The 26,191-nt window shown below is 49.5% G+C and overlaps 1 protein-coding gene across 1 annotated transcript in view; it reads left to right on the forward strand.

The window, feature by feature from the left end:
• The window catches only part of LOC127929617 (lysine-specific demethylase phf2-like), a 29,004-nt gene extending 16,775 nt beyond the window's left edge, over positions 1–12,229 (forward strand). The window contains exons 4-5 of the mRNA XM_052517647.1: positions 8,412–8,772; positions 11,983–12,229. Coding sequence (XP_052373607.1) covers positions 8,412–8,772; positions 11,983–12,071 — 450 coding nt within the window. The 3' untranslated portion in view covers positions 12,072–12,229. The remainder of the gene's footprint in view (positions 1–8,411; positions 8,773–11,982) is intronic.
• The last annotated feature ends 13,962 nt before the right edge of the window (positions 12,230–26,191 follow it).

A 26,191-nucleotide genomic window follows, 5' to 3' on the forward strand; every position in this document is an offset into this window, starting at 1 on the left:
TCTAGTCATCACCTCAGGGTTATGTTCCTCTAGTCATCACCTCAGGGTTATGTTCCTCTAGTCATCACCTCAGGGTTATGTTCCTCAGGGTTATGTTCCTCTAGTCATCACCACCTCAGGGTTATGTTCCTCTAGTCATCACCTCAGGGTTATGTTCCTCTAGTCATCACCTCAGGGTTATGTTCCTCTAGTCATCACCTCAGGGTTATGTTCCTCTAGTCATCACCTCAGGGTTATGTTCCTCTAGTCATCACCTCAGGGTTATGTTCCTCTAGTCATCACCTCAGGGTTATGTTCCTCTAGTCATCACCTCAGGGTTATGTTCCTCTAGTCATCACCTCAGGGTTATGTTCCTCTAGTCATCACCTCAGGGTTATGTTCCTCTAGTCATCACCTCAGGGTTATGTTCCTCTAGTCATCACCTCAGGGTTATGTTCCTCTAGTCATCACCTCAGGGTTATGTTCCTCTAGTCATCACCTCAGGGTTATGTTCCTCTAGTCATCACCTCAGGGTTACCTCAGTCATCACCTCAGGGTTATGTTCCTCTAGTCATCACCTCAGGGTTATGTTCCTCTAGTCATCACCTCAGGGTTATGTTCCTCTAGTCATCACCTCAGGGTTATGTTCCTCTAGTCATCACCTCAGGGTTATGTTCCTCTAGTCATCACCTCAGGGTTATGTTCCTCTAGTCATCACCTCAGGGTTATGTTCCTCTAGTCATCACCTCAGGGTTATGTTCCTCTAGTCATCACCTCAGGGTTATGTTCCTCTAGTCATCACCTCAGGGTTATGTTCCTCTGTCATCACCTCAGGGTTAGTCATCACCTCAGGGTTATGTTCCTCTAGTCATCACCTCAGGGTTATGTTCCTCTAGTCATCACCTCAGGGTTATGTTCACCTCTATGTCATCATCACCTCAGGGTTATGTTCCTCAGGGTTATGTTCTCTCAGTCATCACCTCAGGGTTATGTTCCTCTAGTCATCACCTCAGGGTTATGTTCCTCTAGTCATCACCTCAGGGTTATGTTCCTCTAGTCATCACCTCAGGGTTATGTTCCTCTAGTCATCACCTCAGGGGGTTTATAGTTCACCTCAGGGTTATGTCATCACCTCAGGGTTATGTTCCTCTAGTCATCACCTCAGGGTTATGTTCCTCTAGTCATCACCTCAGGGTTATGTTCCTCTAGTCATCACCTCAGGGTTATGTTCCTCTAGTCATCACCTCAGGGTTATGTTCCTCTAGTCATCACACCTCAGGGTTATGTGTCCTCTAGTCATCACCTCAGGGTTATGTTCCTCAGTCATCACCTCAGGGTTATGTTCACCTCAGGGTTAGTCATCACCTCAGGGTTATGTTCCTCTAGTCATCACCTCAGGGTTATGTTCCTCTAGTCATCACCTCAGGGTTATGTTCCTCTAGTCATCACCTCAGGGTTATGTTCCTCTAGTCATCACCTCAGGGTTATGTTCCTCTAGTCATCACCTCAGGGTTATGTTCCTCTAGTCATCACCTCAGGGTTATGTTCCTCTAGTCATCACCTCAGGGTTATGTTCCTCTAGTCATCACCTCAGGGTTATGTTCCTCTAGTCATCACCTCAGGGTTATGTTCCTCTAGTCATCACCTCAGGGTTATGTTCCTCTAGTCATCACCTCAGGGTTATGTTCCTCTAGTCATCACCTCAGGGTTATGTTCCTCTAGTCATCACCTCAGGGTTATGTTCCTCTAGTCATCACCTCAGGGTTATGTTCCTCTAGTCATCACCTCAGGGTTATGTTCCTCTAGTCATCACCTCAGGGTTATGTTCCTCTAGTCATCACCTCAGGGTTATGTTCCTCTAGTCATCACCTCAGGGTTTATAGTCATTCAGGGTTATGTTCCTCTAGTCATCACCTCAGGGTTATGTTCCTCTAGTCATCACCTCAGGGTTATGTTCCTCTAGTCATCACCTCAGGGTTATGTTCCTCTAGTCATCACCTCAGGGTTATGTTCCTCTAGTCATCACCTCAGGGTTATGTTCCTCTAGTCATCACCTCACTAGTCTCAGGGTTATGTTCCTCTAGTCATCACCTCAGGGTTATGTTCCTCTAGTCATCACCTCAGGGTTATGTTCCTCTAGTCATCACCTCAGGGTTATGTTCCTCTAGTCATCACCTCAGGGTTATGTTCCTCTAGTCATCACCTCAGGGTTATGTTCCTCTAGTCATCACCTCAGGGTTATGTTCCTCTAGTCATCACCTCAGGGTTATGTTCCTCTAGTCATCACCTCAGGGTTATGTTCCTCTAGTCATCACCTCAGGGTTATGTTCCTCTAGTCATCACCTCAGGGTTATGTTCCTCTAGTCATCACCTCAGGGTTATGTTCCTCTGTTCCTCAGGGTTATGTTCCTCATCACCTCAGGGTTATGTTCCTCTAGTCATCACCTCAGGGTTATGTTCCTCTAGTCATCACCTCAGGGTTATGTTCCTCTAGTCATCACCTCAGGGTTATGTTCCTCTAGTCATCACCTCAGGGTTATGTTCCTCTAGTCATCACCTCAGGGTTATGTTCCTCTAGTCATCACCTCAGGGTTATGTTCCTCTAGTCATCACCTCAGGGTTATGTTCCTCTAGTCATCACCTCAGGGTTATGTTCCTCTAGTCATCACCTCAGGGTTATGTTCCTCTAGTCATCTCAGTCAGTCATCACCTCAGGGTTATGTTCCTCTAGTCATCACCTCAGGGTTATGTTCCTCTAGTCATCACCTCAGGGTTATGTTCCTCTAGTCATCACCTCAGGGTTATGTTCCTCTAGTTCACCTCAGGGTTATGTTCCTCTAGTCATCACCTCAGGGTTATGTTCCTCTAGTCATCACCTCAGGGTTATGTTCCTCTAGTCATCACCTCAGGGTTATGTTCCTCTAGTCATCACCTCAGGGTTATGTTCCTCTAGTCATCACCTCAGGGTTATGTTCCTCTAGTCATCACCTCAGGGTTATGTTCCTCTAGTCATCACCTCAGGGTTATGTTCCTCTAGTCATCACCTCAGGGTTATGTTCCTCTAGTCATCACCTCAGGGTTATGTTCCTCTAGTCATCACCTCAGGGTTATGTTCCTCTAGTCATCACCTCAGGGTTATGTTCCTCTAGTCATCACCTCAGGGTTATGTTCCTCTAGTCATCACCTCAGGGTTATGTTCCTCTAGTCATCACCTCAGGGTTATGTTCCTCTAGTCATCACCTCAGGGTTATGTTCCTCTAGTCATCACCTCAGGGTTATGTTCCTCTAGTCATCTAGGGTTATGTTCCTCTAGTCATCACCTCAGGGTTATGTTCCTCTAGTCATCACCTCAGGGTTATGTTCCTCTAGTCATCACCTCAGGGTTATGTTCCTCTAGTCATCACCTCAGGGTTATGTTCCTCTAGTCATCACCTCAGGGTTATGTTCCTCTAGTCATCACCTCAGGGTTATGTTCCTCTAGTCATCACCTCAGGGTTATGTTCCTCTAGTCATCACCTCAGGGTTATGTTCCTCTAGTCATCACCTCAGGGTTATGTTCCTCTAGTCATCACCTCAGGGTTATGTTCCTCTAGTCATCACCTCAGGGTTATGTTCCTCTAGTCATCACCTCAGGGTTATGTTCATCACCTCTAGTCATCACCTCAGGGTTATGTTCCTCTAGTCATCACCTCAGGGTTATGTTCCTCTAGTCATCACCTCAGGGTTATGTTCCTCTAGTCATCACCTCAGGGTTATGGTTATGTTCCTCTAGTCATCACCTCAGGGTTATGTTCCTCTAGTCATCACCTCAGGGTTATGTTCCTCTAGTCATCACCTCAGGGTTATGTTCCTCTAGTCATCACCTCAGGGTTATGTTCCTCTAGTCATCACCTCAGGGTTATGTTCCTCTAGTCATCACCTCAGGGTTATGTTCCTCTAGTCATCACCTCAGGGTTATGTTCCTCTAGTCATCACCTCAGGGTTATGTTCCTCTAGTCATCACCTCAGGGTTATGTTCCTCTAGTCATCACCTCAGGGTTATGTTCCTCACCTCAGTTATGTTCCTCAGTCATCACCTCAGGGTTATGTTCCTCTAGTCATCACCTCAGGGTTATGTTCCTCTAGTCATCACCTCAGGGTTATGTTCCTCTAGTCATCACCTCAGGGTTATGTTCCTCTAGTCATCACCTCAGGGTTATGTTCCTCTAGTCATCACCTCAGGGTTATGTTCCTCTAGTCATCACCTCAGGGTTATGTTCCTCTAGTCATCACCTCAGGGTTATGTTCCTCTAGTCATCACCTCAGGGTTATGTTCCTCTAGTCATCACCTCAGGGTTATGTTCCTCTAGTCATCACCTCAGGGTTATGTTCCTCTAGTCATCACCTCAGGGTTATGTTCCTCTAGTCATCACCTCAGGGTTATGTTCCTCTAGTCATCACCTCAGGGTTATGTTCCTCTAGTCATCACCTCAGGGTTATGTTCCTCTAGTCATCACCTCAGGGTTATGTTCCTCTAGTCATCACCTCAGGGTTATGTTCCTCTAGTCATCACACCTCAGGGTTATGTTCCTCTAGTCATCACCTCAGGGTTATGTTCCTCTAGTCATCACCTCAGGGTTATATTCCTCTAGTCATCACCTCAGGGTTATGTTCCTCTAGTCATCACCTCAGGGTTATGTTCCTCTAGTCATCACCTCAGGGTTATGTTCCTCTAGTCATCACCTCAGGGTTATGTTCCTCTAGTCATCACCTCAGGGTTATGTTCCTCTAGTCATCACACCTCAGGGTTATGTTCCTCTAGTCATCACCTCAGGGTTATGTTCCTCTAGTCATCACCTCAGGGTTATGTTCCTCTAGTCATCACCTCAGGGTTATGTTCCTCTAGTCATCACCTCAGGGTTATGTTCCTCTAGTCATCACCTCAGGGTTATGTTCCTCTAGTCATCACCTCAGGGTTATGTTCCTCTAGTCATCACCTCAGGGTTATGTTCCTCTAGTCATCATCACCTCAGGGTTATGTTCCTCTAGTCATCACCTCAGGGTTATGTTCCTCTAGTCATCACCTCAGGGTTATGTTCCTCTAGTCATCACCTCAGGGTTATGTTCTAGTCATCACCTCAGGGTTATGTTCCTCTAGTCATCACCTCAGGGTTATGTTCCTCTAGTCATCACCTCAGGGTTATGTTCCTCTAGTCATCATGTTCCTCAGGGTTATGTTCCTCTAGTCATCACCTCAGGGTTATGTTCCTCTAGTCATCACCTCAGGGTTATGTTCCTCTAGTCATCACCTCATCACCTCAGGGGTTATGTTCCTCTAGTCATCACCTCAGGGTTATGTTCCTCTAGTCATCACACCTCAGGGTTATGTTCCTCTAGTCATCACCTCAGGGTTATGTTTCTCTAGTCATCACCTCAGGGTTATGTTCCTCTAGTCATCACCTCAGGGTTATGTTCCTCTAGTCATCACCTCAGGGTTATGTTCCTCTAGTCATCACCTCAGGGTTATGTTCCTCTAGTCATCACCTCAGGGTTATGTTCCTCTAGTCATCACCTCAGGGTTATGTTCCTCTAGTCATCATCACCTCAGGGTTATGTTCCTCTAGTCATCACCTCAGGGTTATGTTCCTCTAGTCATCACCTCAGGGTTATGTTCCTCTAGTCATCACCTCAGGGTTATGTTCCTCTAGTCATCACCTCAGGGTTATGTTCCTCTAGTCATCACACCTCAGGGTTATGTTCCTCTAGTCATCACCTCAGGGTTATGTTCCTCTAGTCATCACCTCAGGGGGTTATGTTCCTCTAGTCATCACCTCAGGGTTATGTTCCTCTAGTCATCACCTCAGGGTTATGTTCCTCTAGTCATCACCTCAGGGTTATGTTCCTCTAGTCATCACCTCAGGGTTATGTTCCTCTAGTCATCACCTCAGGGTTATGTTCCTCTAGTCATCACCTCAGGGTTATGTTCCTCTAGTCATCACCTCAGGGTTATGTTCCTCTAGTCATCACCTCAGGGTTATGTTCCTCTAGTCATCACCTCAGGGTTATGTTCCTCTAGTCATCACCTCAGGGTTATGTTCCTCTAGTCATCACCTCAGGGTTATGTTCCTCTAGTCATCACCTCAGGGTTATGTTCCTCTAGTCATCACCTCAGGGTTATGTTCCTCTAGTCATCACCTCAGGGTTATGTTCCTCTAGTCATCACCTCAGGGTTATGTTCCTCTAGTCATCACCTCAGGGTTATGTTCCTCTAGTCATCACCTCAGGGTTATGTTCCTCTAGTCATCACCTCAGGGTTATGTTCCTCTAGTCATCACCTCAGGGTTATGTTCCTCTAGTCATCACCTCAGGGTTATGTTCCTCTAGTCATCACCTCAGGGTTATGTTCCTCTAGTCATCACCTCAGGGTTATGTTTCCTCACCTAGTCATCATCACCTCAGGGTTATGTTCCTCTAGTCATCACCTCAGGGTTATGTTCCTCTAGTCATCACCTCAGGGTTATGTTCCTCTAGTCATCACCTCAGGGTTATGTTCCTCTAGTCATCACCTCAGGGTTATGTTCATCACCTCTATGTCATCACCTCAGGGTTATGTTCCTCTAGTCATCACCTCAGGGTTATGTTCCTCTAGTCATCACCTCAGGGTTATGTTCCTCTAGTCATCACCTCAGGGTTATGTTCCTCAGTCATCACCTCAGGGTTATGTTCCTCTAGTCATCACCTCAGGGTTATGTTCCTCTAGTCATCACCTCAGGGTTATGTTCCTCTAGTCATCACCTCAGGGTTATGTTCCTCTAGTCATCACCTCAGGGTTATGTTCCTCTAGTCATCACCTCAGGGTTATGTTCCTCTAGTCATCACCTCAGGGTTATGTTCCTCTAGTCATCACCTCAGGGTTATGTTCCTCTAGTCATCACCTCAGGGTTATGTTCCTCTAGTCATCACCTCAGGGTTATGTTCCTCTAGTCATCATCACCTCAGGGTTATGTTCCTCTAGTCATCACCTCAGGGTTATGTTCCTCTAGTCATCACCTCAGGGTTATGTTCCTCTAGTCATCACCTCAGGGTTATGTTCCTCTAGTCATCACCTCAGGGTTATGTTCCTCTAGTCATCACCTCAGGGTTATGTTCCTCTAGTCATCACCTCAGGGTTATGTTCCTCTAGTCATCACCTCAGGGTTATGTTCCTCTAGTCATCACCTCAGGGTTATGTTCCTCTAGTCATCACCTCAGGGTTATGTTCCTCTAGTCATCACCTCAGGGTTATGTTCCTCTAGTCATCACACCTCAGGGTTATGTTCCTCTAGTCATCACACCTCAGGGTTATGTTCCTCTAGTCATCACCTCAGGGTTATGTTCCTCTAGTCATCACCTCAGGGTTATGTTCCTCTAGTCATCACCTCAGGGTTATGTTCCTCTAGTCATCACCTCAGGGTTATGTTCCTCTAGTCATCACCTCAGGGTTATGTTCCTCTAGTCATCACCTCAGGGTTATGTTCCTCTAGTCATCACCTCAGGGTTATGTTCCTCTAGTCATCACCTCAGGGTTATGTTCCTCTAGTCATCACCTCAGGGTTATGTTCCTCTAGTCATCACCTCAGGGTTATGTTCCTCTAGTCATCACCTCAGGGTTATGTTCCTCTAGTCATCACCTCAGGGTTATGTTCCTCTAGTCATCACCTCAGGGTTATGTTCCTCTAGTCATCACCTCAGGGTTATGTTCCTCTAGTCATCACCTCAGGGTTATGTTCCTCTAGTCATCACACCTCAGGGTTATGTTCCTCTAGTCATCACCTCAGGGTTATGTTCCTCTAGTCATCACCTCAGGGTTATGTTCCTCTAGTCATCACCTCAGGGTTATGTTCCTCTAGTCATCACCTCAGGGTTATGTTCCTCTAGTCATCACCTCAGGGTTATGTTCCTCAGGGTTATAGTCATCACCTCAGGGTTATGTTCCTCTAGTCATCACCTCAGGGTTATGTTCCTCTAGTCATCACCTCAGGGTTATGTTCCTCTAGTCATCACCTCAGGGTTATGTTCCTCTGTTCACCTCAGGGTTATGTCATCACACCTCAGGGTTATGTTCCTCTAGTCATCACCTCAGGGTTATGTTCCTCTAGTCATCACCTCAGGGTTATGTTCCTCTAGTCATCACCTCAGGGTTATATTCCTCTAGTCATCACCTCAGGGTTATGTTCCTCTAGTCATCACCTCAGGGTTATGTTCCTCTAGTCATCACCTCAGGGTTATGTTCCTCTAGTCATCACCTCAGGGTTATATTCCTCTAGTCATCACCTCAGGGTTATATTCCTCTAGTCATCACCTCAGGGTTATGTTCCTCTAGTCATCACCTCAGGGTTATGTTCCTCTAGTCATCACCTCAGGGTCAGGGCTTGGGGGTTCTGTGTTACTGTGTTAATATTTGTTTCTTCCAGAAGGAGCAGCAGAAGACCAAGAAAAAGCAGAAGAGCACAAAAAAGAAGCCCCCTGCTCCTTTGAGAGAGGAGGAAGAAGAGGAGGAGCCAGTGAGGAAGCTGAGTAGGGACAGCAGTTCTCCAGAACCAGACGCGGCCCGGGACTCCGAGCCTGGTCAGACCGACCATGAATACTCCTCTGGGGCAGGAGGGAAGCAGGCTGGGGGGCCCCAACCCATGGCCCCTGGAGTCTTCCTTACACAGAGACGACCCTCTACCTTTTCATCATCTCAAAACAATAACAACAACAACACAGCCAAGGGGGAGCGAGGAGCCGCAGGAGGAGCAGGTGGAGCAGGGAAGGGTGACGCAAAGGGCGAAGGTAAGTGATTTCATCCACAGGGAAATACCACACATTCCATACTGTTGGTTGGTGTGGTGTAACGTTCAGTAAAAGAGCCTCACCGCTAACAAGATTAACTGTTGCTTTCCATTGATACTAAATGGTCCGTCTCGCCTGATAGACCGGGGACGATTCACATATATACACTGGTGCCCCTATTATATATCCTGGTGCCCCTATTATATATCCTGGTGCCCCTATTATATATCCTGGTGCCCCTATTATATATTCTGGTGCCCTATTATATACACCGGTGCCCTATTATATACACCGGTGCCCTATTATATATCCTGGTGCCCCTATTATATACACTGGTGCCCCTATTATATACACTGGTGCCCCTATTATATATCCTGGTGCCCCTATTATATACACTGGTGCCCCTATTATATACACTGGTGCCCCTATTATATATCCTGTTGCCCCTATTATATACACTGGTGCCCTATTATATACACTGGTGCCCCTATTATATATTCTGGTGCCCCTATTATATATCCTGGTGCCCCTATTATATATCCTGGTGCCCTATTATATATCCTGGTGCCCCTATTATATATCCTGGTGCCCCTATTATATACACTGGTGCCCCTATTATATATTCTGGTGCCCTATTATATACACCGGTGCCCCTATTATATATCCTGGTGCCCCTATTATATATCCTGGTGCCCCTATTATATATCCTGGTGCCCCTATTATATACACTGGTGCCCCTATTATATATTCTGGTGCCCCTATTATATATCCTGGTGCCCCTATTATATGTCCTGGTGCCCCTATTATATACACTGGTGCCCCTATTATATATCCTGGTGCCCCTATTATATATCCTGGTGCCCCTATTATATACACTGGTGCCCTATTATATACACCGGTGCCCTATTATATACACTGGTGCCCCTATTATATACACTGGTGCCCCTATTATATACACCTGGTGCCCTATTATATACACTGGTGCCCCTATTATATACACCTGGTGCCCCTATTATATACCTGGTGCCCCTATTATATATCCTGGTGCCCCTATTATATACACTGGTGCCCCTATTATATATCCTGGTGCCCCTATTATATATCCTGGTGCCCCTATTATATACACTGGTGCCCCTATTATATATCCTGGTGCCCCTATTATATATCCTGGTGCCCCCTATTAGATATCCTGGTGCCCCTATTATATATCCTGGTGCCCCTATTATATATCCTGGTGCCCCTATTATATATCCTGGTGCCCTATTATATATCCTGGTGCCCCTATTATATATCCTGGTGCCCCTATTATATATCCTGGTGCCCTATTAGATATCCTGGTGCCCCTATTATATATCCTGGTTGCCCTATTATATATCACTGGTGCCCCTATTATATACACTGGGTGCCCCTATTATATATCCTGGTGCCCCTATTATATGCACTGGTGCCCCTATTATATATCCTGGTGCCCCTATTATATATCCTGGTTGCCCCTATTGATATTCTGGTGCCCCTATTATATATCCTGGTGCCCTATTATATACACTGGTGCCCTATTATATACACTGGTGCCCCTATTATATATCCTGGTGCCCCTATTATATACACCGGTGCCCCTATTATATATCCTGGTGCCCTATTAGATATAATAATATAATATATGCCATTTGGCTTTTATCCAAAGCGACTTACAGTCATGTGTGCATACATTCTACGTATGGGTGGTCCCGGGGATCGAACCCACTACCCTGGCGTTACAAGCGCCATGCTCTACCAACTGAGCTACAGAAGGATACATCCTGGTGCCCCTATTAGATATCCTGGTGCCCCTATTATATATCCTGGTGCCCCTATTAGATATCCTGGTGCCCCTATTATATACACTGGTGCCCTATTATATATCCTGGTGCCCCTATTATATATCCTGGTGCCCCTATTATATATCCTGGTGCCCCTATTATATATCCTGGTGCCCTATTATATATCCTGGTGCCCCTATTATATATCCTGGTGCCCTATTATATATCCTGGTGCCCCTATTATATATCACTGGTGCCCCTATTATATATCCTGGTTGCCCCTATTATATATCCTGGTGCCCCTATTATATATCCTGGTGCCCCTATTATATATCCTGGTGCCCCTATTATATATCCTGGTGCCCTATTATATATCCTGGTGCCCCTATTATATACACCGGTGCCCCTATTATATACACTGGTGCCCCTATTATATATCCTGGTGCCCTATTATATATCCTGGTGCCCTATTATATATCCTGGTGCCCCTATTATATACACCGGTGCCCCTATTATATATCCTGGTGCCCTATTATATATCCTGGTGCCCCTATTATATATCCTGGTGCCCCTATTATATACACTGGTGCCCTATTATATACACTGGTGCCCCTATTATATACACTGGTGCCCCTATTATATATCCTGGTGCCCTATTATATATCCTGGTGCCCTATTATATATCCTGGTGCCCCTATTATATACACTGGTGCCCCTATTATATATCCTGGTGCCCCTATTATATATCCTGGTGCCCCTATTATATATCCTGGTGCCCCTATTATATATCCTGGTGCCCCTATTATATATCCGGTGCCCCTATTATATATCCCGGTGCCCCTATTATATATCCTGGTGCCCCTATTATATCCGGTGCCCCTATTATATGCCCCAACTGGTGCCCCTATTATATATCCTGGTGCCCCTATTATATATCCTGGTGCCCCTATTATATATCACTGGTGGTGCCCCTATTATATATCCTGGTGCCCCTATTATATATCACTGGTGCCCTATTATATCCTGGTGCCCCTATTATATATCCTGGTGCCCCTATTATATATCCTGGTGCCCTATTATATATCCTGGTGCCCCTATTTTATCCTGGTGCCCCTATTATATACACTGGTGCCCCTATTATATATCCTGGTGCCCCTATTATATACACCGGTGCCCCTATTATATATCCTGGTGCCCCTATTATATACACTGGTGCCCCTATTATATATCCTGGTGCCCCTATTATATATCCTGGTGCCCCTATTATATATCCTGGTGCCCCTATTATATATCCTGGTGCCCCTATTATATATCCTGGTGCCCCTATTATATACACCAGTGTTATCATTATCACCATTACATAATGTTAGTGATACTGTTGAATTCCTCTTTCTGCCTCTGTGCCCCTCAGCAAAACGGCTAAAGAAAGGCATGGCGACGGCCAAACAGAGACTAGGAAAGATCCTGAAGATCCACCGCAACGGGAAGCTCCTCCTGTAACAGGAAGTGACTGGCTACGGAGCGTTGGCATTGGCTCCTGCAGTACTCTTAGCATATGAACTGGCTCCATCTCCTCTCCTTTGATTGGTGCTGGGCTAACAGACAGACTGAAACAGTCGACGTTGGTTTTGCCTATACTTAAAAGTGTACAGAATAATTGCTAGAAATATTTTTAAGAAAAATGTGTCATTTTACTACAGTCAGTTTATCAGGGGTCGCTATGCTATGCGTTAAACTAGGGTTGCGGCACAAACGGCAGCCTATTCCTTTCTAGTGCACTACTTTAGACCAGGGCCCTATTCCCTTTCTAGTGCCCTGGTCAAAAGTAGTGCGCTTACAAAGGGAATAGGCTGCCGTTTGGGATGCGACCAAGAAGTTCATCCAGGACCTTCCATGTATTCAGTTGGATGGGTTAAAGATAGTTTATAGAGAATTCATTCCTACTATTTCCATGGGGGTTATCATTAACCTTGCAATATTTGTTTTAGAATTTAGGAAATAAGTGTTGCTTTCTGTCTTCCCCAGACCAGACTTAGCCTGAAATACAGTCTGTTTGTGCTAACATTCCACCCCCAGACATGTTATAGGCGACAAGGAGTGGAATGTTAGCACAGACTGGGTTTAGCGTGCGCAGACACGCTAAACCCAGACCTTCACTAGATCCACTCACCTCCACGCTATTCCTTTTGTTTGCTAAGCACTATCAGTTACGATATATTTATTGTCCTAATATACTGTTTCATGTCATAGATGTGGAAAGGAAAGCCAACAAGTCAATAAGATGATGGTTCCAGTGTTCAACTGGATTTCTCTGGTCGTTCTCTGAACGGTTTGTAAAAGAAACACAATAAGGAATGATGTCTTTCTTTGAACTAATGTTCTCACACCCAAACAAACATATCAACATTATTTCACAATGTGCCATTACTTCCGTTTCAAGACTTTCTTAAGATAGATATTGTGATTATAGACCGTATGAATTAGCTACTTTAAAGACTGTAAAACAAATAACCAAATGTGTAATATATTGTTCTAAATTAGTACAAACAGTATATTACCACAGCTGACAATCACACAGTAAATGATCCTTAAAGGGATATAATGTGGTATTATTGTCATGCATTATTTAATAAGGATTTATTTGGTATTTCCACATCAATATTCCATAATCTAACATTGACTGTATTGCCAGTCAATTGAAACTCTCTATCCCAAATAGCACCATATTCCCTATATAGTACACTACTTTAGACCAGGGCCCTATTCCTATGTAGTGGCCAACTTTGACCAGAGCCCTATTCCTATGTAGTGCACTAATTTAGACCAGGGCCCTATTCCCTATATATAGTACACTACTTTAGACCAGGGCCCTATTCCTATATAGTGCACTACTTTAGACCAGGGCCCTATTCCCTATAGTACACTACTTTAGACCAGAGCCCTATTCCTATGTAGTGCACTAATTTAGACCAGGGCCCTATTCCTATATATAGTACACTACTTTGGACCAGGGCCCTATTCCTATATAGTACACTACTTTGGACCAGGCCCTATTCCTATATAGTGTACTACTTTGGACCAGAGCCCTATTCCTATACAGTGCCACTACTTTAGACCAGAGCCCTATTCCTATATAGTGTACTACTTTAGACCAGGGCCCTATTCCTATGTAGTGCCCTACTTTAGACCAGGGCCCTATTCCTATATGGTGCACTACTTTAGACCAGGGCCCTATTCCTATATAGTGCACTACTTTAGACCAGGACCCTATTCCTATATAGTGTACTACTTTAGACCAGGGCCCATATCTAACTCTCTAAAGCAGTATCGTTATTGAAACACTAATCATGGGCTCCTGAAGTAAATCCCATGTGTTCTATGATGATAGGCCTCATCCAGCTCTCTCACTGTGGCTACATGGGGATACTTTCACTCCTCTGTTGGCTTTAAGGCAGCAACATAGCCTTCGTCACTGAAATATGCATCATTTCTATGGCTTGTTATTCACAGTACAGTATGTAGAATGTAGCTTGTACATAGCCTTTTACAGGAATAATTTTTGTATCCTTTTTGTTCTCCTTAATACTTCATTATTATACATTTCTACTAGTTTTTATTATAAACAAAATATATGTGAATATATAGACATTAGTCTTTTGATTTGTTTAGACCAATGTTTGTTTTATGTTTGTAACAGTGTTTATTTGTTATTCGACTAAAGGTGTTGCCTGGAAACAACAGAAGAAAAAATAACATGTTGAATGGCCTTACGTTACTACTGCTACGTTGCTACGTTGCTACGTTACTACATACACCGTTACGTTGCTACATACACACCGTTACGTTACTGCATACGCGCCGTTGCGTTGCTGCGTTGCTGCGTTGCTGCATACGTTTGCGCCGTTGCGTTGCTGCGTTGCTGCACCGTTGTGCGCCGTTGCGTTGCTGCATGCGCGCCGTTGCGTTTGCTGCGTTGCTGCGTTGCTGCGTACGCGCCGTTGCGTTGCTGCGTTGCTGCGTTGCTGCATGCGCCGTTGCGTTTGCATGTACGCGCCGTTGCGTTGCTGCGTTGCTGCGTTGCTGCGTTTGCTGCCGCCGTTGCGTTGCTGCGTTGCTGCGTTGCTGTGCGCCGTTGCCGTTGCGTTTGCGTTGCTGCGTTGCTGCATGCGCACGCCGTTGCGTTGCTGCGTTGCTGCGTTGCTGCGTTGCTGCGCGCCGTTGCGTTGCTGCGTTGCTGCGTTGCTTACGCGCCGTTGCGTTGCTGCATACGCGCCGTTGCGTTGCTGCGTTGCTGCATGCGCCGTTGCGTTGCTGCGTTGCTGCGTACGCCGTTGCGTTGCTGCGTTGCTGCATACGCGCCGTTGCGTTGCTGCGTTGCTGCGTGCGCGCCGTTGCGTTGCTGCGTTGCTGCATACGCGCCGTTGCGTTGCTGCGTTGCTGCATGCGCGCCGTTGCGTTGCTGCGTTGCTGCACCGTTGCGTTGCTGCCGTTGCTGTTGCGCCGTTGCGTTGCTGCGTTGCTGCGTACGCGCCGTTGTGTTGCTGCGTTGCTGCATGCGCGCCGTTACGTTGCTGCGTTGCTGCGTACGCGCCGTTGCGTTGCTGCGTTGCTGTACGCGCCGTTGCGTTGCTGCGTTGCTGCATACGCCGTTGCGTTGCTGCGTTGCTGCATACGCGCCGTTGCGTTGCTGCGTTGCTGCATACGCGCCGTTGCGTTTGCTGCCGTTGCGTTGCTGCGCCGTTGCGTTGCTGCGTTACGCGCCGTTGCGTTGCTGCGTTGCTGCGTTGCTGCATGCGCGCCGTTGCGTTGCTGCGTTGCTGCGTTGCTGCGCGCCGTTGCGTTGCTGCGTTGCTGCGCGCCGTTGCGTTGCTGCGTTGCTGCACGCGCCGTTGCGTTGCTGCGTTGCTGCATGCGCGCCGTTGCGTTGCTGCGTTGCTGCGTACGCGCGCCGTTGCGTTGCTGCGTTGCTGCATACGCGCCGTTGCGTTGCTGCGTTGCTGCATACGCGCCGTTGCGTTGCTGCGTTGCTGCATGCGCGCCGTTGCGTTGCTGCGTTGCTGCATGCGCCGTTGCGTTGCTGCGTTGCTGCATGCGCGCCGTTGCGTTGCTGCGTTGCGTGCGCCGCCGTTGCGTTGCTGCGTGCGCCGTTGCGTTGCTGCGTTGCTGCGTTGCGCTGCGTTGCTGCGCGCCGTTGCGTTGCTGCGTTGCCGTTGCGTACGCGCCGTTGCGTTGCTGCGTTGCTGCGTTGCTGCATGCGCGCCGTTGCGTTGCTGCATACGCGCCGTTGCGTTGCTGCGTTGCTGCGTTGCTGCATCGCGCCGTTGTGTTGCTGCGTTGCGTTGCATGCTGCGCCGTTGCGTTGCTGCGTTGCTGCGTTGCTGCGTTGCTGCGCCGTTGCGTTGCTGCGTTGCTGCATGCGCGCCGTTGCGTTGCTGCGTTGCTGCGTGCGCCGTTGCGTTGCTGCGTTGCTGCATGCGCCGTTGCGTTGCTGCGTTGCTGCATGTACGCCGTTGCGTTGCTGCGTTGCTGCGCGCCGTTGCGTTGCTGCATGCTGCGCGCCGTTGCGTTGCTGCATACGCGCCGTTGCGTTGCTGCGTTGCTGCGTTGCTGCGTGCGCCGTTGCGTTGCTGCGTTGCTGCGCGCGCCGTTGCGTTGCTGCGTTTGCTACGCGCCGTTGCGTTGCTGCGTTGCTGCATGCGCGCCGTTGCGTTGCTGCGTTGCTGCATGCGCGCCGTTACGTTGCTGCGTTGCTGCGTACGCCGTTGCGTTGCTGCGTTGCTGCATGCGCGTTGCCGTTGCGTTGCTGCGTTGCTGCATGCACGCCGTTGCGTTGCTGCGTTGCTGCGTACGCGCCGTTGCGTTGCTGCGTTGCTGCATGCGCGCCGTTGCGTTGCTGCGTTGCTGCATGCGTTGCGCGCCGTTGCGTTGCTGCGTTGCTGCATGCCGCGCCGTTGCGTTGCTGCGTTGCTGCATGCGCGCCGTTGCGTTGCTGCGTTGCTGCGTACGCGCCGTTGCGTTGCTGCGTTGCTGCGTACGCGCCGCCGTTGCTGCGTTGCTGCGTACGCGCCGTTGCGTTGCTGCGTTTGCGCGCCGTTGCGTTGCTGCACGCGCCGTTGCGTTGCTGCGTGCGCTGACGTTGCGTTGCTGCATGCGCGCCGTTGCGTTGCTGCGTACGCGCCGTTGCGTTGCTGCGTACGCGCCGTTGCGTTGCTGCGTGCGCGCCGTTGCGTTTGCTGCATGCGCGCCGTTGCGTTGCTGCGTTGCTGCGTTGCTGCATGCGCCGTTGCGTTGCTGCGTTGCTGCGTTTGCTTACGCGCCGTTGCGTTGCTGCGTACGCCGTTGCGTTGCTGCGTTGCGTTGCTGCATGCGCGTTGCGTTGCTGCGTTGCTGCGTTGCTGCGTTGCTGCGTACGCGCCGTTGCGTTGCTGCGTTGCTGCTACGCGCCGTTGCGTTGCTGCGTTGCTGCGTTGCGTTTGCGCGCGCCGTTGCGTTGCTGCGTTGCTGCGTACGCGCCGTTACGTTGCTGCGTTGCTGCGTACGCGCCGTTGCGTTGCTGCGTTGCTGCGTACGCGCCGTTGCGTTGCTGCGTTGCTGCATGCGCGCCGTTGCGTTTGCGTTGCTGCATGCGCGCCGTTACGTTGCTGCGTTGCTGCGTACGCGCCGTTGCGTTGCTGCGTTGCTACGCGCCGTTGCGTTGCTGCGTTGCTGCGTACGCGCCGTTGCGTTGCTGCGTTGCTGCGTACGCCGCCGTTGCTGCGTTGCTGCGTTGCTGCGTGCGCGCCGTTGTGTTGCTGCGTTGCTGCGTTGCTGCGTACGCGCCGTTGCGTTGCTGCGTTGCTGCATCCGTTGCGTTACTGCGTACGCCGTTGCGTTGCTGCGCCGTTGCGTTGCTGCATACGCGCCGTTGCGTTGCTGCGTTGCTGCGTTGTACGCGCCGTTGCGTTGCTGCGTTGCTGCATGCACGCCGTTGCGTTGCTGCGTTGCCGTTGCGTTTGCGTTGCGCGCGTTGCGTTGCGTTGCTGCAGCGCGCCGTTGCGTTGCTGCGTTACGCGCCGTTGCGTTGCTGCGTACGCCGTTGCGTTGCTGCATGCGCGCCGTTGCGTTGCTGCGTTGCTGCATACGCGCCGTTGCGTTGCTGCGTTGCTGCATACGCGCCGTTGCGTTGCTGCGTACGCGCCGTTGCGTTGCTGCGTTGCTGCATGCGCGCCGTTGCGTTGCTGCGTACGCGCCGTTGCGTTGCTGCGTTGCTGCATGCGCGCCGTTGCGTTGCTGCGTTGCTGCATGCTGCGCCGTTGCGTTTGCTGCACGCGCCGTTGCGTTGCTGCATGCGCCGTTGCGTTGCTGCGTTGCTGCGTTGCTGCTGCATGCACGCCGTTGTGTTGCTGCGTTGCTGCATGCGCGCCGTTGCGTTGCTGCGTTGCTGCGTTTGCTGCCGTTTACGCCGTTGCGTTGCTGCGTACGCCGTTGCGTTGCTGCGTTGCTGCGTTGCTGCGTCCGCGCCGTTGTGTTGCTGCGTTGCTGCCGTTGCGTTGCGTTGCTGCGTTGCTGCGTTGCTGCGTTGCGCGCCGTTGCGTTGCTGCGTTGCTGCGTGCCCCGTTGCGTTGCTGCGTACGCGCCGTTGCGTTGCTGCGTTGCTGCATACGCGCCGTTGCGTTGCTGCGTTGCTGCATGCGCCGTTGCGTTGCTGCGTTGCTGCGCGCCGTTGCGTTGCTGCGTGCCGCGCCGTTGCGTTGCTGCGTACGCCGTTGCGTTGCTGCGTTGCTGCATGCGCGCCGTTGCGTTGCTGCGTTGCTGCATGCGCGCCGTTGCGTTGCTGCGTTGCTGCATGCGCCGTTGCGTTGCTGCGTTGCTGCAAATGCGCGCCGTTGCGTTGCTGCGTTGCTGCTGGAATGCGCGCCGTTGCGTTGCTGCGTTTGCGTTGCTGCATGCGCGCCGTTGCGTGTTGCTGCGTTGCGTTGCTGCGTTGCGCCGTTGCGTTGCTGCGTTGCTGCATGCGCGCCGTTGCGTTGCTGCGTTGCTGCATGCGCGCCGTTGCGTTGCTGCGTTGCTGCGTGCGCCGTTGCGTTGCTGCGTTGCTGCATGCCGCGCCGTTGCGTTGCTGCGTTGCTGCATGCGCGCCGTTGCGTTGCTGCGTTGCTGGATGCGCCGTTGCGTTGCTGCGTTGCTGCGCGCCGTTGCGTTGCTGCATACGCGCCGTTGCGTTGCTGCATGCGCCGTTGCGTTGCTGCCGCTACGCGCCGTTGCGTTGCTGCATGCGCTGACGTTGCGTTGCTGCGCGCGCCGTTGCGTTGCTGCGTGCGCGCCGTTGCGTTGCTGCGTACGCGCCGTTGCGTTGCTGCGTACGCCGTTGCGTTACTGCGTACGCGCCGTTGCGTTGCTGCACGCGCCGTTGCGTTGCTGCGTTTGCATGCGCCGTTGCGTTGCTGCGTTGCTGCCGTTGCGTTGCCGTTGCGTTTGCGTTGCTGCATACGCGCCGTTGCGTTGCTGCATGCGCGCCGTTGCGTTGCTGCGTTGCTGCCGTTGCTTGCGCCGTTGCGTTGCTGCGTTGCGTTGCTGCGTTTGCTGCGCGCCGTTGCGTTGCTGCGTTGCTGCGTTGCTGCGTACGCCGTTGCGTTGCTGCGTTGCTGCATGCGCCGTTACGTTGCTGCGTTGCTGCGCCGTTGCGCGCCGTTGCGTTGCTGCGTTGCTGCGTGCGCCGTTGCGTTGCTGCGTTGCTGCGTTGCTGCGTACGCGCCGTTGCGTTGCTGCATGCGCGCCGTTGCGTTGCTGCATGCGCACCGTTGCGTTGCTGCATGCGCGCCGTTGCGTTTGCTGCGTTGCTGCATGCGCCGTTGCGTTGCTGCGTACGCGCCGTTGCGTTGCTGCGTTTGCTGCGCGCCGTTGCGTTGCTGCGTTTGCTGCGCGCCGCTGCGTTGCTGCGTTTGCTGCGCGCCGTTGCGTTGCTGCGTTGCTGCATGCGCGCCGTTGCGTTGCTGCGTTGCTGCATGCGCGCCGTTGCGTTGCTGCATGCGCCGCTGCGTTGCTGCGTTGCTGCGTACGCGCCGTTGCGTTGCTGCGTTGCTGCATGCGCGCCGTTGCGTTTGCTGCGTTGCTGCGTTGCTGCGTGCGCCGTTGCGTTGCTGCATACGCGCCGCTGCGTTGCTGCGTTGCTGCATGCGCGCCGTTGCGTTGCTGCGTTGCTGCGTTGCGCCGTTGCGTTGCTGCGTTGCTGCGTGCGCGCCGTTGCGTTGCTGCGTTGCTGCATGCGCGCCGTTGTGTTGCTGCATGCGCGCCGTTGCGTTGCTGCTGCGCGCCGTTGCGTTGCTGCGTTGCTGCATGCGCCGTTACGTTGCTGCATACGCCGTTGCGTTGCTGGATGCGCCGTTGCGTTGCTGCGTTACGCCGTTGCGTTGCTGCATACGCGCCGTTGCGTTGCTGGATGCGCGCCGTTGCGTTGCTGCGTTGCTGCGCGCCGTTGCGTTGCTGCATGCGCGCCGTTGCGTTGCTGCGGACATGCACGTCGTTGCGTTGCTGCGTTTGCGCGCCGCTGCGTTGCTGCGTACGCCGTTGCGTTGCTGCGTACGCGCCGCTGCGTTGCTGCGTACGCGCCGCTGCGTTGCTGCGTTGCTGCATGCGCGCCGTTGCGTTGCTGCATACGCGCCGCTGCGTTGCTGCGTGCACGCGCTGCTGCGCGCGCCGTTGCGTTGCTGCACGCGCCGTTGCGTTGCTGCATACGCCGTTGCGTTGCTGCATGCGCGACGTTGCGTTGCTGCATGCGCCGTTGCGTTGCTGCATGCGCCGCTGCGTTGCTGCGTTGCGCCGCTGCGTTGCTGCGTTGCTGCATGCGCGCCGTTACGTTGCTGCATGCGCCGTTGCGTTGCGTTGCTACGTACCGTTGCGTTGCTGCGTTCACAGCGTTGACGTTGCGTTGCTACGGACGCAGTGCCGCGCCGTTGCGTTGCTGCGTATGCACGGCTGCGTTGCTGCGGACGCACAGCTGCGTTGCTGCTACGCACGTTGGCTACGTTGCTGCATGCGCACGTTGCTACGTTTTGCGTTGCTGCGGACGCACGGCTACGTTGCGTTGCTGCGGACACGGCTACCGATACGTTGCGTTACGTTGCGTAGCTACGTTGCTACGTATGCGCCGTTGCATGACTGCATACGCACGGCTGCGTTGCTGCGTTGCCGCATGCGCTGGCAGCCGTTTGCGTTGCCACGTTGCCGCATGCGCACGTTGCTACGTTGCTACGGACGCACGGCTACGTTGCTGCATGCACGTTGCTGCGTTGCTGGATGCGCATGGCTGCGTTGCTGGATGCGCGCACGCGCCGTTTGCGTTGCTGGATGCTGCGCTGCGTACGTTTACTACGCACGGCTGCGTTGCTGCATACACACAGCGCCGTTGTGTTGCGTTGCTACGGACGTTGCGCTGCGTTGCTGCATATGCACCGTTACGTTGCCACATACGCACAGCTACGTTGCTGCGTTGCCACATGCGCACAGCTGCGTTGCTGCGTTGCCACATACACACAACTACGTTACTACGGACACAGCTACATTACGTTACTGGACACACAGCTACGTTGCCACATACACACAGCTCCGTTACCACATGCACAGCTACGTTGCTACATATACACAGCTACGTTACTACGGACACACAGCTACGTTACTGGACACACAGCTACGTTACCCCATACACACAGCTACGTTACTACATACACACAGCTACGTTACCACATACACACAGCTACATTACCACATACACACGGATACGTTACGTTGCTACATAAATGCACCTACAATGGTTACTGCATACACACAGCTACATTACTGGATACACACAGCTACATTATGTTACCACATACCACAGCTACATTACATTACTACATTACTACATGCACACAGATACAGTACCTATCAAAATTTGGACACCTACTCATTCCTGGGTTTTCTTTATTTGTACTATTTTCTACATTGTAGAATAATAGTGAAGACATCAACACTATGAAATAACACATATGGAAACATAAAGGTGTTAAACAAATCAACATATTTTTTTTTTTTGAGATTCTTCAAAGAAGCCACCCTTTTGCCTTGACTACCTTTCACACTCTTGGCATTCTCTCAACCAGCTTCAAGAGGTAGTCACCTGGAATGCGTTTCAGTTAACAGGTGTGCCTTGTTTAAAGTTAATTTGTGGAATTTCTTACCTTTCCATATGTGTTATTTCCTGATGTTGATGTCTTCACTATTATTCAACAATGTAAAAATAAAGAAAAACCATTGAATGTGTCCAAACCTTTGACTGGTACTTTATATTACATTACTACATACACACAGCTACATTACTAGATACACACAGCTACATTACTACATACACACAGCTACATTACTAGATACACACAGCTACGTTACTACATACACACAGCTACGTTACTACATACACACAGCTACGTTGCTAGATACACACAGCTACATTACTACATACACACAGCTACATTACTACATACACACAGCTACATTACTACATACACACAGCTACGTTACTGCATACACACAGCTACGTTACTAGATACACACAGCTACGTTACTACATACACACAGCTACATTACTACATACACACAGCTGCGTTACTACATACACACAGCTACGTTACTACATACACACAGCTACGTTACTACATACACACAGCTACATTGCTAGATACACAGCTACATTACTACGTGCACACAGCTACGTTACTACGGACGCATAATAGCTACGTTACTGGATACACACAGCTACATTACTAGATACACACAGCTACATTACTACATACACACAGCTACGTTACTAGATACACACAGCTACATTACTACATACACACAGCTACATTACTACATACACACAGCTACATTACTGGATACACACACATCTACAGTACTACATACACACAGCTACATTACTACATACACACAGCTACGTTACTGCATACACACAGCTACGTTACTAGATACACGCAGCTACATTACTACATACTGCACATCTACAGTACTACATACACACAGCTACATTACTACATATACACAGCTACGTTACTACATACACACAGCTACGTTACTGGATACACACAGCTACGTTACTAGATACACACAGCTACGTTACTAGATACACACAGCTACGTTACTGGATACACACAGCTACGTTACTACATACACACAGCTACGTTACTAGATACACACAGCTACATTACTACATACACACAGCTACGTTACTGGATACACACAGCTGCGTTGCTGGACACACAGCTACGTTACTACATACACACAGCTACGTTACTGGATACACACAGCTACATTACTACATACACACAGCTACGTTACTACATACACACAGCTACGTTACTGGATACACGTCTCTACAGTACTACATACACACAGCTACGTTACTACATACACACAGCTACGTTACTAGATACACACAGCTACGTTACTGGATACACACATCTACATTACTACATACACACAGCTACATTACTACATACACACAGCTACGTTACTGGATACACACAGCTACGTTACTACATACACACAGCTGCGTTGCTGGATACACCAGCTACGTTACTGGATACACACAGCTACGTTACTGGATACACACAGCTACGTTACTGGATACACACAGCTACGTTACTACATACACACAGCTACGTTACTAGATACACACAGCTACGTTACTACATACACACAGCTACGTTGCTAGATACACACAGCTACGTTACTAGATACACACAGCTACGTTACTACATACACACAGCTACAGTACTACATACACACGGCTACGTTGCTGGATACACACAGCTACGTTACTACATACACACAGCTACGTTACTGGATACACACAGCTACGTTACTACATACACACAGCGTTACAGTGCTGGATACACACAGCTACAGTGCTGGATACACACAGCTACGTTACTACATACACACAGCTACATTACTACATACACACAGCTACGTTGCTACATACACACAGCTACAGTACTAGATACAAACAGCTACGTTACTACATACACACAGCTACAGTACTAGATACAAACAGCTACATTACTACATACACACAGCTACAGTACTAGATACAAACAGCTAACTTATTATGATTGTGTTCAAGACAAGAGAGGACGGTTTGAGAAGAAAAACCCCCACAAAAATATTTTAAAAAACTAAGTTTCAAGGACCGATCTCTTGTTTTATGTTCTGATGCCGGTTCCAGACGGTTCCAGATTATTTTAGTAGCACCTTGTGAAGGGTTCTCCGTGTCAGTAATGTAATTTATTCATGTTGTTTGCTATTTTATACTTGTACAATTCATGAGAGTTTTGTTTTTTGATATTTTGTCAGCCTGTGAATGAAATACCCCTCCACTACGTTGTTTATGTCGTCACTGAGGTGTCAGGCACTGTGCCTTCAGTTAAATCATGTTTTGTTGGGTTTTTTTCGTCACAACTCACTCTGTCATCACGGTCGTCATCAGTCCAAGGCGTTACATATATGATTATAATTATTATGAATTATCATCCATGTTGAAAAACCATCATGCAAATCGATTTGATACGTCATTATTAAAAACATTTTTCCGTAAGGTTTGGTTAATGTACTGTTTGATAGCAGTGTATCACATAATGAGAACAACGGAACTCTTTCAGGTTTTATTTGTACATGAATACAGTACATGTATTGCTTTGTCGTGGTTTATTTTTGTATGTCCAACCTATTAAATGGATACACTGGTATACCTGTTGTACTGTCTGTCTTCCCTCACACAGTACATATTACACAATACACTACATACTGTAGTAATGTATCCTGTTGGTATGGTTCACCTCTATAGAACATACTGTAGTAATGTATCCAGTTGGGATGGTTCACCTCTATAGAACATACTGTAGTAATGTATCCAGTTGGGATGGTTCACCTCTATAGAACATACTGTAGTAATGTAGTAATGTATCCTGTTGGGATGGTTCACCTCTATAGAACATACTGTAGTAATGTAGTAATGTATCCTGTTGGGATGGTTCACCTCTATAGAACATAATGTAGTAATGTAGTAATGTATCCTGTTGGGATGGTTACCTCTATAGAACATATGTAGTAATGTAGTAATGTATCCTGTTGGGATGGTTCACCTCTATAGAACATACTGTAGTAATGTAGTAATGTGTCCTGTTGGGATGGTTCACCTCTATAGAACATACTGTAGTAATGTATCCTGTTGGGATGGTTCACCTCTATAGAACATACTGTAGTAATGTATCCTGTTGGGATGGTTCACCTCTATAGAACATACTGTAGTAATGTATCCTGTTGGGATGGTTCACCTCTATAGAACATACTGTAGTAATGTATCCTGTTGGGATGGTTCACCTCTATAGAACATACTGTAGTAATGTATCCTGTTGGGATGGTTCACCTCTATAGAACATACTGTAGTAATGTATCCTGTTGGGATGGTTCACCTCTATAGAACATACTGTAGTAATGTATCCTGTTGGGATGGTTCACCTCTATAGAACATACTGTAGTAATGTAATGGTTCACCTCTATAGAACATACTGTAGTAATGTATCCTGTTGGGATGGTTCTCTAGAACATACTGTAGTAATGTAGTAATGTGTAATACTGTCATGGTTCCTCCTGGAAGGGGGTACTGTCATGGTTCCTCCTGGAAGGGGGTACTGTCATGGTTCCTCCTGGAAGTGGGGTACTGTCATGGTTCCTCCTGGAAGTGGGGCACCATCATGGTTCCCCTGGAAGTGGGGCACCATCATGGTTCCTCCTGGAAGGGGGTACTGTCATGGTTCCTCCTGGAAGGGGGTACTGTCATGGTTCCTCCTGGAAGGGGGGTACCATCATGGTTCCTCCTGGAAGGGGGTACTGTCATGGTTCCTCCTGGAAGGTGGGTACTGTCATGGTTCCTCCTGGAAGGGGGGTACCGTCATGGTTCCTCCTGGAAGGGGGGTACTGTCATGGTTCCTCCTGGAAGGGGGGTACTGTCATGGTTCCTCCTGGAAGGGGGGTACTGTCATGGTTCCTCCTGGAAGGGGGGGTACTGTCATGGTTCCTCCTGGAAGGGGGGTACTGTCATGTTTCCTCCTGGAAGGGGGGTACTGTCATGGTTCCTCCTGGAAGGGGGGTACTGTCATGGTTCCTCCTGGAAGGGGGGTACTGTCATGGTTCCTCCTGGAAGGGGTGTACCGTCATGGTTCCTCCTGGAAGGGGGGTACTGTCATGGTTCCTCCTGGAAGGGGGGGTACCGTCATGGTTCCTCCAGAAAGGGGGGTGCTGTCATGGTTCCTCCTGGAAGGGGGGTACTGTCATGGTTCCTCCTGGAAGGGGGGGTACTTTCATGGTTCCTCCACCAGAGGGCGGCAGAGACTTTTATTGGACTCAGGTGGGCCTGATTATTTCCGCTCTCCTTCCTGAATTCTTCAACCTCCAGGAGGCCTTCACCCTTCCTCCTCATTGTCCTTACGCCTGTGCCATAGAACTCCCTTCCCCGGGGTCATCTGTACTCCCTCTCGACCCCTGAAGCAGCAGTCATGGACAATTACATCCGGGAGTCGCTGGAGACGGGCTTCATTCACCCCTCTACA

The sequence above is a fragment of the Oncorhynchus keta genome, unplaced genomic scaffold (assembly GCF_023373465.1).
Source record: "Oncorhynchus keta strain PuntledgeMale-10-30-2019 unplaced genomic scaffold, Oket_V2 Un_scaffold_9146_pilon_pilon, whole genome shotgun sequence".
Classification (NCBI taxonomy): Eukaryota; Metazoa; Chordata; class Actinopteri; order Salmoniformes; family Salmonidae; genus Oncorhynchus; species Oncorhynchus keta.